Genomic DNA, 12,096 nt, shown 5'->3' with positions numbered 1-12,096 from the left:
AGTGGAGAGATCTCCCATGCTCATGGATTGGAAGAATCAACATAGTAAAAATGTCTATACTCCCAAAAGCAATCTACATGTTTAATGCAATGCCCATCAAAATTCCAATGACATTCATTAAAGAAATTGAAAAATCTACCATGAAATTTATATGGAAACACAAGAGGCCACGACTAGCCAAGGCAATACTCAGTCAAAAGAACAATGCTGGAGGTATCACGATACCTGACTTCAAACTATATTACAAAGCGATAACGATAAAAACAGCATGGTACTGGCACAAAAACAGACATGAAGACCAGTGGAACAGAATAGAGGACCCAGATATGAAGCTACACAACTATAACCAACTTGTCTTTGACAAAGGAGCTAAAAATATACAATGGAGAAATAGCAGCCTCTTCAACAAAAACTGCTGGGAAAACTGGTTAGCAGTCTGCAAAAAACTGAAACTAGATCCATGGCTATCACCCTATACCAATCTTAACTCAAAATGGATCAAGGATCTTAATATCAGACCACAAACTCTAAAGTTGATACAGGAAAGAGTAGGAAATACTCTGGAGTTAGTAGGTATAGGTAAGAACTTTCTCAACGAAACCCCAGCAGCACAGCAACTAAGAGATAGCATAGATAAATGGGACCTCATAAAACTAAAAAGCTTCTGTTCATCAAAAGAAATGGTCTCTAAACTGAAGAGAACACCCACAGAGTGGGAGAAAATATTTGCCAGCTACACATCAGACAAAGGACTGATAACCAGAATATATGGGGAACTTAAAAAACTAAATTCTCCCAAAACTAATGAACCAATAAAGAAATGGGCACGTGAACTAAACAGAACTTTCTCAAAAGAAGAAATTCAAATGGCCAAAAAACACATGAAAAAATGCTCACCATCTCTAGCAATAAAGGAAATGCAAATTAAAACCACACTAAAATTCCACCTCTCCCCTGTTAGAATAGCCATCATCAGCAACACCACCAACAACAGGTGTTGGCGAGGAGGCGGGGGAAAAAGGAACCCTCTTACACTGTTGGTGGGAATGTAAACTAGTACAACCACTCCGGGAAAAAATTTGGAGGCTACTTAAAAAGCTAGACATGGATCTACCATTTGATCCAGCAATACCACTCTTGGGGATATACCCAAAAGACTGTGACACAGGTTACTCCAGAGGCACCTGCATACCCATGTTTATTGCAGCACTATTCACAATAGCCAAGTTATGGAAACAGCCAAGATGCCCCACCACTGACGAATGGATTAAGAAAATGTGGTTATCTATACACAATGGAATTTTATGCAGTCATGAAGAAGAACGAAATGTTATCATCTGCTGGTAAATGGATGGAATTGGAGAACATCATTCTGAGTGAGGTTAGCCTGGCCCAAAAGACCAAAGATCGTATGTTCTCCCTCATATGTGGACATTAGATCAAGGGCAAACACAACAAGGGGATTGGACTTTGAGCACATGATAAAAGCGAGAGCACACAAGGGAGGGGTGAGGATAGGTAAAACACCTAAAAAACTAGCTAGCATTTGTTGCCCTTAACGCAGAGAAACTAAAGCAGATACCTTAAAAGCAACTGAGGCCAATAGGAAAAGGGGACCAGGAACTAAAGAAAAGGTTAGATCAAAAAGAATTAACCTAGAAGGTAACACATGTGCACAGAAAAATTAACGTGAGTCAACTCCCTGTATAGCTATCCTTATCTCAACTAGCAAAAACACTTGTTCCTTCCTATTATTGCTTATACTCTCTCTTCAAAAATTAGAGATAAGGGCAAAATAGTTTCTGCCGGGTATTGAGGGGGTTGGGGGGAGAGGGAGGGGGCGGAGTGGGTGGTAAGGGAGGGGGTGGGGGCAGGGGGGAGAAATGACTCAAGCCTTGTATGCACATATGAATAATAAAACAATAAATAAATAAATAAATAGCTGAAAAAAAAAACTTTATAGGTAGAAAGAAGGAAAGGTAGCAAGGACTATGTGAAGATCAGGACCAACCAAACAGAATGTTGTAGGAACAGTTAACCAAAATACTGCTTTCTGCACACCTAATAAGCATAGCTATCAAGCAATGTACTGGAGAGAATGGATAAGAACTTCAGATCATTTCATTTCTTCAGCACCATCTCTTGGGGATCCCCCCAACACTGGGGGCTACTCTTCCACTTTACACTTAAAAAAAAAAAAAAAAACCTTATCCAGGGGCTGAAGATATAGCTCAGTGATAAAGTGGTTGCCTATACCATGCCCTGGGTTTGATCCCCAGCACCACACACACACACACACACACACACACACACACACACACACACACACACACACACACACACACACACACACCTCATCCAGGGCTGGAGGTGTGGCTCAAACAGTACAGCACCTGCCTAGCAAGCTGAAGCCCTGAATTCAAACACCAGTACTGCCAAAAAATAATCACAACTCATCCAAAAGTACACGTAAGATTCTTTATTTCACTGTATGCAAATTATATTCTTTAAAAAACTGAATATTGAACTCCAATTAGTAATATACTGAAGTTTTAAAGGTGAAATAGTTTGAAACTTACTTTGAAGGATATCTGCGAAAGCAAATATGGCACAATTTTTATTATACCTATATTAACTCTTCAACTTTTTGTGTGATTTTTGGAAATTTTCATAATAAAATGTTGGGGCTGGAGAGAAAACAGGCAGATCTGGCCATTGTTCTGTGGCTTCTCAGTGGCCCCTGACTAGGACCAGGAACTTGCCATGGCCATGTATGAGAGCAGGTTCTAGATAACAAAGCAGGTACCCTAACCAGGATCCCTTCAAGCAAAGCAGCTGCTGCACCACCAGGATCACACTACCAGGAGATTCTGCTCACCTACAGTAATACCTATGGTACTATGCTGCTGTCAGCACAAAGTGGGACCAGTTCTCACACCAGAAGATTGTTCAAAGCCAGAGAACCTTTGGAAAGGTCACAGGCCAGAATAAGATTATCCTTGGGGAAGTGTAGAGCCAATGGTCCAATAGAAGACTCAGAAAAAATATACAAATCTCCAGGAAGCTCCTGCATACATGGCCTTTGGCTACTCCTACTCAAAACTGATCTTGTTGTGAAGGATGGCTTCGAGTTCAGGAAACAGAACCAAGAAACCCTCACTGCCATCAAATCCTCAAAATCCATAAGCCCAGGACATATTTCAGTTTCTTCTTAAAAAAGCAAGCACCCAAAACCAGATGGCATCCTCTGTTGCCAAAGAGAATGCCAGTTGCTATCCTGAAAATCAAACAGGTCTTTTGTTCTGAAGTAAGAACCTAGCATCAATTATCAGGAGCCCAAGTAGCAGCTGATTCCAGAGCACTGGAAAAGACATGGAGAAGATCTACAATTCAGATGTATACCCAGTAGTACTTGTGCTACATGAGCTATTATAGTTCTCAGAGACTTAAGCTAGCAGGTGCCCCAAGTTACAGGTTATCTAGCCCCACAGTAGCCACATGGTCTAGGGCACACACCTCCGTTATGACATGACACACCTCTGCCTGTTTCTATCCCACAGATCACCAATACAGGCCTCAAGAAGTTGTCCCAGCTAGATTTTATTGCCTTTAAAAGCAGTAAAGCATTGGAAAATCCACATTAACCACTCAGGTGTGGGAATACCTGGATCCTGATTCAAACAATATGTTAAGAAGAGAAGAGGGGGAGGGGGCAGAAATAAAGGGGGTATGTATGAAATCATAAAAAATCTAACTGAACACTGAATAAAGGACTAGATTATTGTTAATTTTTAGTCATGCAAATGGTATTGTGAGTTACATTTTTTTAAGTACTTGGGATTTTTTTGGTTTTTTGAGAAAATGAATTGAAGGAAATTATATCTTTGATTTGCTTCAAAATAATAAAAAGGTAAGGCCAGTGGTTGATGTGAGTTATTACATTATTGTCTATTCGTGTAGATATATGAACATTTACATAATAAAAAGTTTTTAAAAGGAACAAAAAATTCTAACAATTTATATTTTTAATTAGTTTCAAATTGAATTTTTTTTAAGCTACTACTTAAAGACAAAAAATTCCAAACAAGTAAAGGTGAAAGATTATAGGGAGCTAGAACAGGCAATGCAAATAAGGAAAAGGAAATAAACTCTGGCCTAGACTCTCAATGTAACAAAAAAACTCAGTGAACTCTCAGTGCAGTTATAAACAACATCTAGCACATCTATAACACTCCAGGTTTTCAGTCATCTCTCACAAGATCCACATATCACTAAGTATACAAAACAAGGATAAGATTTCTTACATTGTTTGTGGTACTATGATAATGAAATCCTGCAGAATTTTTCTCCGTACTAAATTCACTTCAAAGCCTATCATGATATGCTTTTTCTAGCCTTGATATGTTATTTTCTAACCTTAAGAACCAATTAGAAAAGTATCTTTTACGTAAAACTGCCAACTTACATCTACAGACTATATCAGTTTTCAAAATGGCTTCACAAATACTATTCTTCAAACCTCGTGAAATAAGCAACATACAAACAAAAAAAAAAACCTACAACTCCAATGAAACATAAATTTTGAAATTAATCTGAGCATTTACTTTCATATATTCTTACTGCTCTAAGTATAATAACAAGGTATGTAAGACTAGCCATAAATGTCTATATGTTTTGAGGGCAGAAAGAGAAACTATGAAAGAAATAGTAAGGAAAAAAAAGCCATTTGTGTAAAATCTTACAGTGAAGGCTATTTTTAAAACAGTTTAGCCAGATGCAGTGGCTCATGCTTGTAATCCTAGCTACTGAGAAGGCAGAAAAACGGAGGATCATGGTTTGAGGCAAAAAGGTGCAAGAGACTCCATCTCACCTAGTAAAAAGCTGCGTGTGGATGTGTGTGCCTGTCATCCCACCTATGGGGGAAGCACAAATTGGAGGATCATGGTTCAGGCTGGCCTGACCATAAACATGAGACACTATTTAAAAAAAAAAAAAAAAAAAAAACAAGCTAAAACAAAAAAGGTTAAAGGAGTGACTCAAGTGGTAGAGTACCTGCCTACCAAGGTTAAAAGCTTTGAGTTGAAATGCCAGTTACTGCAAAAAAAAAAGAAAGAAAGAAAAAGAAAATATTAAACTACACAGGGGAGTTTTAATCTTGCTGGCAAAAACTAAGATGATGATGAGCTATGTAAAGAAACCAGGTTACAAGAGGGATGCATGTTGCAAGCTGAAAACTGTACAATTAATTCTACAGACCAGGGTTTTGTTTGGTGCTGGGACCGAGGTTTGAACTCAGGGCTTCACCAAGCTCTCTATCACTTGAGCCACACCTCCAGTCCAGACCAGGGGGTTTTAATCAACTACCTATAGATGAAATTGGGCCCCTAACCTGTTTTTATATCGCCCTGATCTAAGAATATTTTTTATGTTAAAAGATTATAAAAGCAAAAACAATTTTCAAGCAAGAATATGCAATAGAGACTGCAGGTAACCCACAGAACCTACAATATTTACTATGTGGCTCTTTATAGAAACAGTTTGCCAGCCCTGTTGTATCACTCTACAATGACACTTAATCTGGTGTTACTAAAATAAATGTCAGTTTTCATTATTTAAGCTCAGTATAAAATTAAAGTTAAAATACTTCAAGAGTTTAAATATGTAAAACAAATATTAATATAAATGATAACTATACTCTGAAAACCAAAAGAAGCCCCCTAATAAGGCCACCTGAACAAAGAACAAAAATATTCATAATCTATTCCCTAAAACTTGTACCTTAGATTCTGATTTAATAAATACCTGAGTAGGTATATTATTTGACAAGAAACATACTGTTAATTTTCACACGTAGACTGAATCCAAAGCATCCTAGCTTTTCTCCATATAGATATTATTGCTCCTATTTCAGAGTTGTAGAAACTGAGGCTTAGAGGCATCTTAGCCAAAGTTCACAACCTACTGCATCCAAATCCAATTGTTCAGCACAATACCCCTATATACCTGAAGAAATATTTAATAGGTCCTCTCCAAATTTTATCAATTTCCTACAGAGTTGTGTCAGGTTGGGGTTTTGTTGGTGTTGGTGGCTTTGTTTGTTTTGTGACAGAGTCTCTCAATGTCACCCAGAGGGGCCTTAAATTCATGATCCTCCTGTCTCAGCCTCCCAAGTGACAGAATTACAGGTGTGCACCGCCACTCCAGGGGTTTGTTTCATTTTTAACTAAACTTAAAAGACAAACTAAAGTTGCATGAGCATTCCAGGCACTGATTCACAGGAATCTTCACTGTCTTCATTCTGATGATGTCCCAAGAACACTTTTTGATACAGGCCTTACTTATGCTTGTGAGAATCCACCATTCTCTAGTGAGAAAAACTGCCACTTGTTATAGTTTATAGGACAGGATGACATAGGAAAGCCATAGTATTCTATCTGATTTCATAACAGACTAAGAAAAATATAAAATGATTCCTAGACGTTCCAGTAAAAATATTTTTATGGACCGAATGAAGAATGAATCAATCATGAATATAATGGGGAAAGTGTAGCTTATCTTAGGGTTTTATTTTAAAAGCAACTGTTGTCTTGAATGTAACACAAAGACAATCAAATATTAGCAAGACTATATGCCTGTGGAGCACTGACAGTAATGCTTTTCCTCTCCATCCTTCAGTTCTAAAACATAATGATGAAGGTTCATTCACTACAAGAAAAACTATGTTTGTTTCAAAATAAAATTATTTCTACATTTTCTTTTCTATTGAATTATCTGTAGCACAACTCATTGGTCCTCCTTCCATTAACTTTGGCAATCAGAAGTTAACCCAATAATGAAACTTCTTTAACTAGAAAATCATTATTTACACACAGTATCACAAAAGTGGATATAGAGAGGAAACCACTAGAAAAATGTTAAAGGCACTTTATGATACAAAAGAAAGCATTACAAAATGCTTTGGTTTGGATCTTAATGTCCCCAAGAGGCCCATGTATTAAAGGCCTGGTCCCAGGGCTTTTGAACCTTTGAGAGGTAGGGCCTAGTAGAAGGTCTTTAAATCACCAGGCATGCTCTTGAAGGAGGCTCTAGGATCCAGACCCCTTCCCACTCTCATTCACTTCCTACCAATGATGTGCTACCTCACCACAGGTCCGAAGAAAACAAAGCCAGTTGGTCAGTGACTGGAACCTCCGTAACTATGAACCAAAATAAACCTTTTCTCTTTGAAAAGTCAGTACCTCAGGCATTTTGTTACAGTGACAAGGTGACTAACACAAGATAAGTATATGGAAATTTCTTGTGAAATAATCTGCTTTTGGAAGAAAGGTCAAAAACTTTTTAGCAAACAAATACAGAGTGCTTCACTACAATATATTTCATCACCATCCAGCTTATATATGTTCTAAAACTTAGTAAGGGACATATCTGATTCACCAAACTCAATGTGACAATCTAAAAACACTAAAGTAGCATTTAACTAATTTTTAAACCATTATCTACAGAATAAATAATATGGGGTCTATAAATACATGACCTTCAGCATATTTATAAACAATAGTTTTCTTGCTTGTCACAGCTACCAACACAACCCAATACAGAGGGACTGTACTGGTGACTAAAATACCATCTGTATTGCCATGAGTTCTGTGGTTTCTAAGGGTAAGAAATTCCTGATAAAATTCTGGAGGAACATCCTCCCTAGATATACACATGGAGTATATGGTCTCAATTATTGTGTCCCAAGCCTAGAACCAAGATAGTTCTCTCCCACTTGGTTCTAGGCTTGGGACACAGCTTTCTTTGACAATAGACTGTTCACAACTGTAGTGCATGTTAAGACAGGATTAAATTGTATATGCAGATTATTTTATATCAGTGTTTCCCATATAATATATGTCTGGAGAACCATATAAAGCATGTGGAATGCAAGTAAATTCCATTCAACATATTGCAAGTCATCAATCACCCAGCTTAAGCCAGCAACACCTTCCAATAGTGACAACAACCAAACGTCTCCCAGCACACTAGAACGCCCCTGTGATGGAGAGAAAATCCAAAAATGCTATTGAAACCAATATATTTCTGATCTTAGAATTCAGAAACACTCATTTCAGGTATGGATCCATTCATGGACAAGATATCCATTTTAATCCTAAAATGAACATATAAAGACAGTGCCATTTAAATTCTAAATTTGTGACTGAGTATGATCAATTGCAAACTATTTAAAAGTAACTACAGAAATAGGACAACATATTTTGAAACATGGAAATATTCAGCCTTTAAAGCACTATATAATTTTAAAATGCTTATTAGCCACTCATAATGTGCGTGACTAATCAGTTGGATCCTGATTCAAAGTATTAAGGGAAAAAATTCTAAAATAAATCCTATTCTCTATACATGTAAAAATTTAAATGGTTAAGGACTGGCAGAGTGACTCAAACAATCAGAGTGCTAGCCTAGAAAACATGATGCCCTGAGTTCAAACCCCAATGCTACTAAAATAAATAAATACATACATACAATAAAATGTAAATGGTTAAGATAAAATAATAATAAAATATCTACAATTAAAGTCCATGAAATTTTTGTTATGAGGTTGTACCACACATGCTGCATTTCATAATATTAGTCCTCTCCCTCTACACATCTCTTAAGTGTTTAAAAATAGGTACTAATAATAATGAAAAGATCCAACTGTACCTAGTCCAATATTTTGGTTCTAAGGTATCCTCAGCTATGCTAATGAGGAAGTTTGTCTTAATAAGCAGTTATGAGATTGGTATATTTCCTACCTTCCTATTACAAATTTCCCTTTTTCTTTGTGTACTGGGTTTGCTCCATCCCCATGTTTTTCCCTAGTCACCTTCCAAAACTAGCAAATGTTTTTGTCTCTTCTGTGAGGTCTTCCCAATTCTTTCCTTTTCACCAACAGATTGAGTGTCTTCTACATTACTTCTGAAAGTTCTTATCTTTATTTTTATCTAACACCATGTTGCAATTACTTGTTACATATCTGTCTCTCCAAAGGTAAATGCTCTATTGACTAAGCCTGTGTGACACATCTGTAACTGCATCCACAGTACCTAGAACAGTGACTGTCACAGTGAACGCATTAAGTTGTCAATCAACTTACAAACCTCTTGGGAGAGTTTAGATTCCTGAATCCCTTCTAGTCATTTCTAATGACTGCTAAACATTAAACATTACATGTACATTCAAAGATAAACATTTAGTAAAAAAATCAAGTGAGGACCTTCAGTGAAAGCTGATCACACAACAGCTTAACAGGTTTAGACATCATTAATTCTAAATATATTATTAAATGAGTATATCCTAAAATCTCTAAATAGAGTATAAAAGCAATGCATTTAGAACATGACATTCACCATTTTAAGCAACTTATCAATTCTTATTAAAATGACTGCCAACAAAAAAAAGTTGAAAATTATAAAAACACTTACTTCATTTCCATGTTTTTGCAGGAATTCAATTTCCTGTTGTGTAAATGTTGTCATGGAGATAGATTTCACCCTGTGTGGTGGATTTAATCCTCGCCTAAAAGATAAAGCATTTTACAAAATTTACTATTATATATTTTGAAAATTACACATCTAGTAATTCAAAATATTTTTAATTAGCACATTTAAACCTGGAACAGTGTTTTCATTACATAATGTAAAACTAAGGATTATTTTAAGCTATTAGTCTTCACATAGATGTCAAAGTGGTCGGATTCATACTAAATAATATATATAAGTTCAACTAACCACCTAGAAGGATCACATAGTATATACACCAGACAAGCTCCTAGAAAATGCAAGTAATGTTTTAGCATATTTCTAATGAAGAGTAGACAATAAATATAAAAAGCACTATGTTAAACAATTTAAAAACTAATTCTTTAAATATTCCATGTTTCCTAGAAGCAAACAGTTTCGTGTTTCCTAAGAAATACACAGTGATGTGTTAAGATTGGAGCTACTAACTTTAAGTAAGTTTGAGGCTAAGTTAACAAACTACATAAAAGCTAACCAAAGAAAATTTGAGGTAATTAGCCAATATGAATGAAGTACTCTCCTCAATTCAAGCAAGGGTTTATAATAAAAAATACTTTCAATCACCCCATGAAGCAGTAGACATTCAAGAGGAAACCACAGGGGCTCAAAGAAGGGATTTAAGAAATAGCTGGATACAGAATTCATTGACATTTTAGGTCTTTTATAACCCTGAAGCCTTTTCTATATGGAGGCTTTAGGAGGATATTGTATCATGCACATTAAAAACTGAGTAAGAGCTATACTCAAAAAGAATTTTATCCTACTAACACAAAGTGGCCTATTTACGCACAAGAACCAAGGTTAAATAATCTATGCAAATTCCATAAAATTACTTTGGGGCTATATACATGTTGACAAAAAAGACCTTATTTGGAATCTAGGTTCTAGAGCAGACCAATAATGTTTCTATGGAATTTGTCATAGTCAACTTGCAATCATCTATACTCTTTAAATAAGAGATTTATCAATGATATAAAATAATAAGTGAACCAAAGATGTTTCAAAAATCTTCTGGAAACATTTTTGAGTAATTATAGTGTAAAACTTTCTAGAAATTCACAATACTTTTAAGTCAAAATACTAAGGAGAATTCAGAACTAACAAAAGCTCCTCAACTTTCAGAACTCTCTTCTTTCTCCCTCTTCCATGTGTCAGGTCACATCTGAATTTTTACTTTATCTGTTTCATATTTTGAGGTAGAGAAAAGTTAACTTGGGTTTTACTGTTATTTTGTTTTGCTTTAAATTTTAAACTAATAAACTGTTTTCCTTCCAACTCCAAATAGATCATAAAATATGGAAATAAAGAAGTCATAAAATATGGCAACGAAGACTGAACAGAGGAGAAACTAAACATTCTAACCACTGCTCTAACCACTACAGTTCTATTTTGGTAAAATTTTCAAACCTACCTGTGAAGAAATAATTTCAGTATGAATAATTTGAAGTACATTTTTAATTTATTTGCAATCATGCAAATCTAAAGATTATGTCTAACATTTCCAAAAGTGCAAAGTCATTACAATTCATTTAAAGCATAACACTGTGTTTTTTCTAATTCATCCATATTATAAGAACAAGATTAAACTCACCACTTTGGAGGAAGTTTATTAATTTATGATATATATTTACACCCTAGCTTGCTATTATCTTACTATTGTTCTCCTGAATGCCTCTACTCCTCTCACATTGCAACTTTGTCCTTCATATCTCCTCTTTTTCCAGACAAACCCTAACCTTTCCACTTCCCTTGAAATAATAGCTCTTTTACAAAAAGGAAAAGGAATAACCTTCTGTGAGAAAGACTCAAACACTAATATTACAAATGTGTATGTTTTCGAAACTTTGTAGCAAAGAATTACACTGCAATATCTGTCAAACTGTTCAATGAGTAAAAAGGAAATCCTAAAGGTAACTCTGTAATTCTATGATCTCACAATGCAATAAAGTGTATGTACTGATTACCTCCACACCCTGTCAATATCATAAGGTCCACTTATGAACAAAGAAAGTATTCATATTATCTAAAAAAAAACAAACAAAATTTTGAACTTAGGGAACAAATACAAGCAGAATGGACTCATAACAAAACTATGAAAGGACTTTTTTTCTATTTAAATGAATTTTCTCAGTGTTTTTTTTTTATTTTTTTTAAGGGGAGAGAGCGAACGCAGTCCCCCCACTACCACAAATTATGCAGTCGAGTTTCCCACATTTGGGGAAATCGCAGGGGTCAGCACATCCAGAGTTCAATGGATAAGCCTGTTCTGGGAAAACCACCTTTGTGATCATGGTATCTCCCCTGCCAGGTAAGTATCTCAGTGTTTTTAAAATAGGACTCAATTTACAAAAATGCAGACACAATTTTGTAAGGCCACATTCATTACAAAGAAATCAAGTTATCACAAAGAAATTTCCCACACATTCATGTTACTTTCTGTAAACGCTCTTTTATATTCTACTTATTCAGACGTACCAACTACATTTCCAACACAAGAATATACCAGGGATTTCTTATTTTAGCCTCCAAAAGC

General features: G+C 35.7%; 1 protein-coding gene and 1 non-coding gene across 8 annotated transcripts in view; both read right to left on the bottom strand.

The window, feature by feature from the left end:
* Nucleotides 1-12,096, bottom strand: part of Agfg1 (ArfGAP with FG repeats 1) — a 69,709-nt gene that overhangs the window by 42,842 nt on the left and 14,771 nt on the right. For all 7 annotated transcript variants that reach the window (XM_074071893.1, XM_074071894.1, XM_074071895.1 and 4 more), the window contains exon 2: nucleotides 9,468-9,561. In XM_074071893.1, coding sequence (XP_073927994.1) covers nucleotides 9,468-9,561 — 94 coding nt within the window. The remainder of the gene's footprint in view (nucleotides 1-9,467; nucleotides 9,562-12,096) is intronic.
* LOC141422728 (U1 spliceosomal RNA) lies at nucleotides 11,716-11,879 on the bottom strand. Its single transcript, XR_012447475.1, has one exon. It is a non-coding gene; the product is annotated as a U1 spliceosomal RNA (small nuclear RNA).

This window comes from Castor canadensis, chromosome 4, assembly GCF_047511655.1.
Source record: "Castor canadensis chromosome 4, mCasCan1.hap1v2, whole genome shotgun sequence".
In the NCBI taxonomy this organism is placed as follows: Eukaryota; Metazoa; Chordata; class Mammalia; order Rodentia; family Castoridae; genus Castor; species Castor canadensis.
The sequence above is the reverse complement of the archived record's forward strand: the minus strand, read 5'-3'. Positions and strand labels throughout refer to the sequence as shown.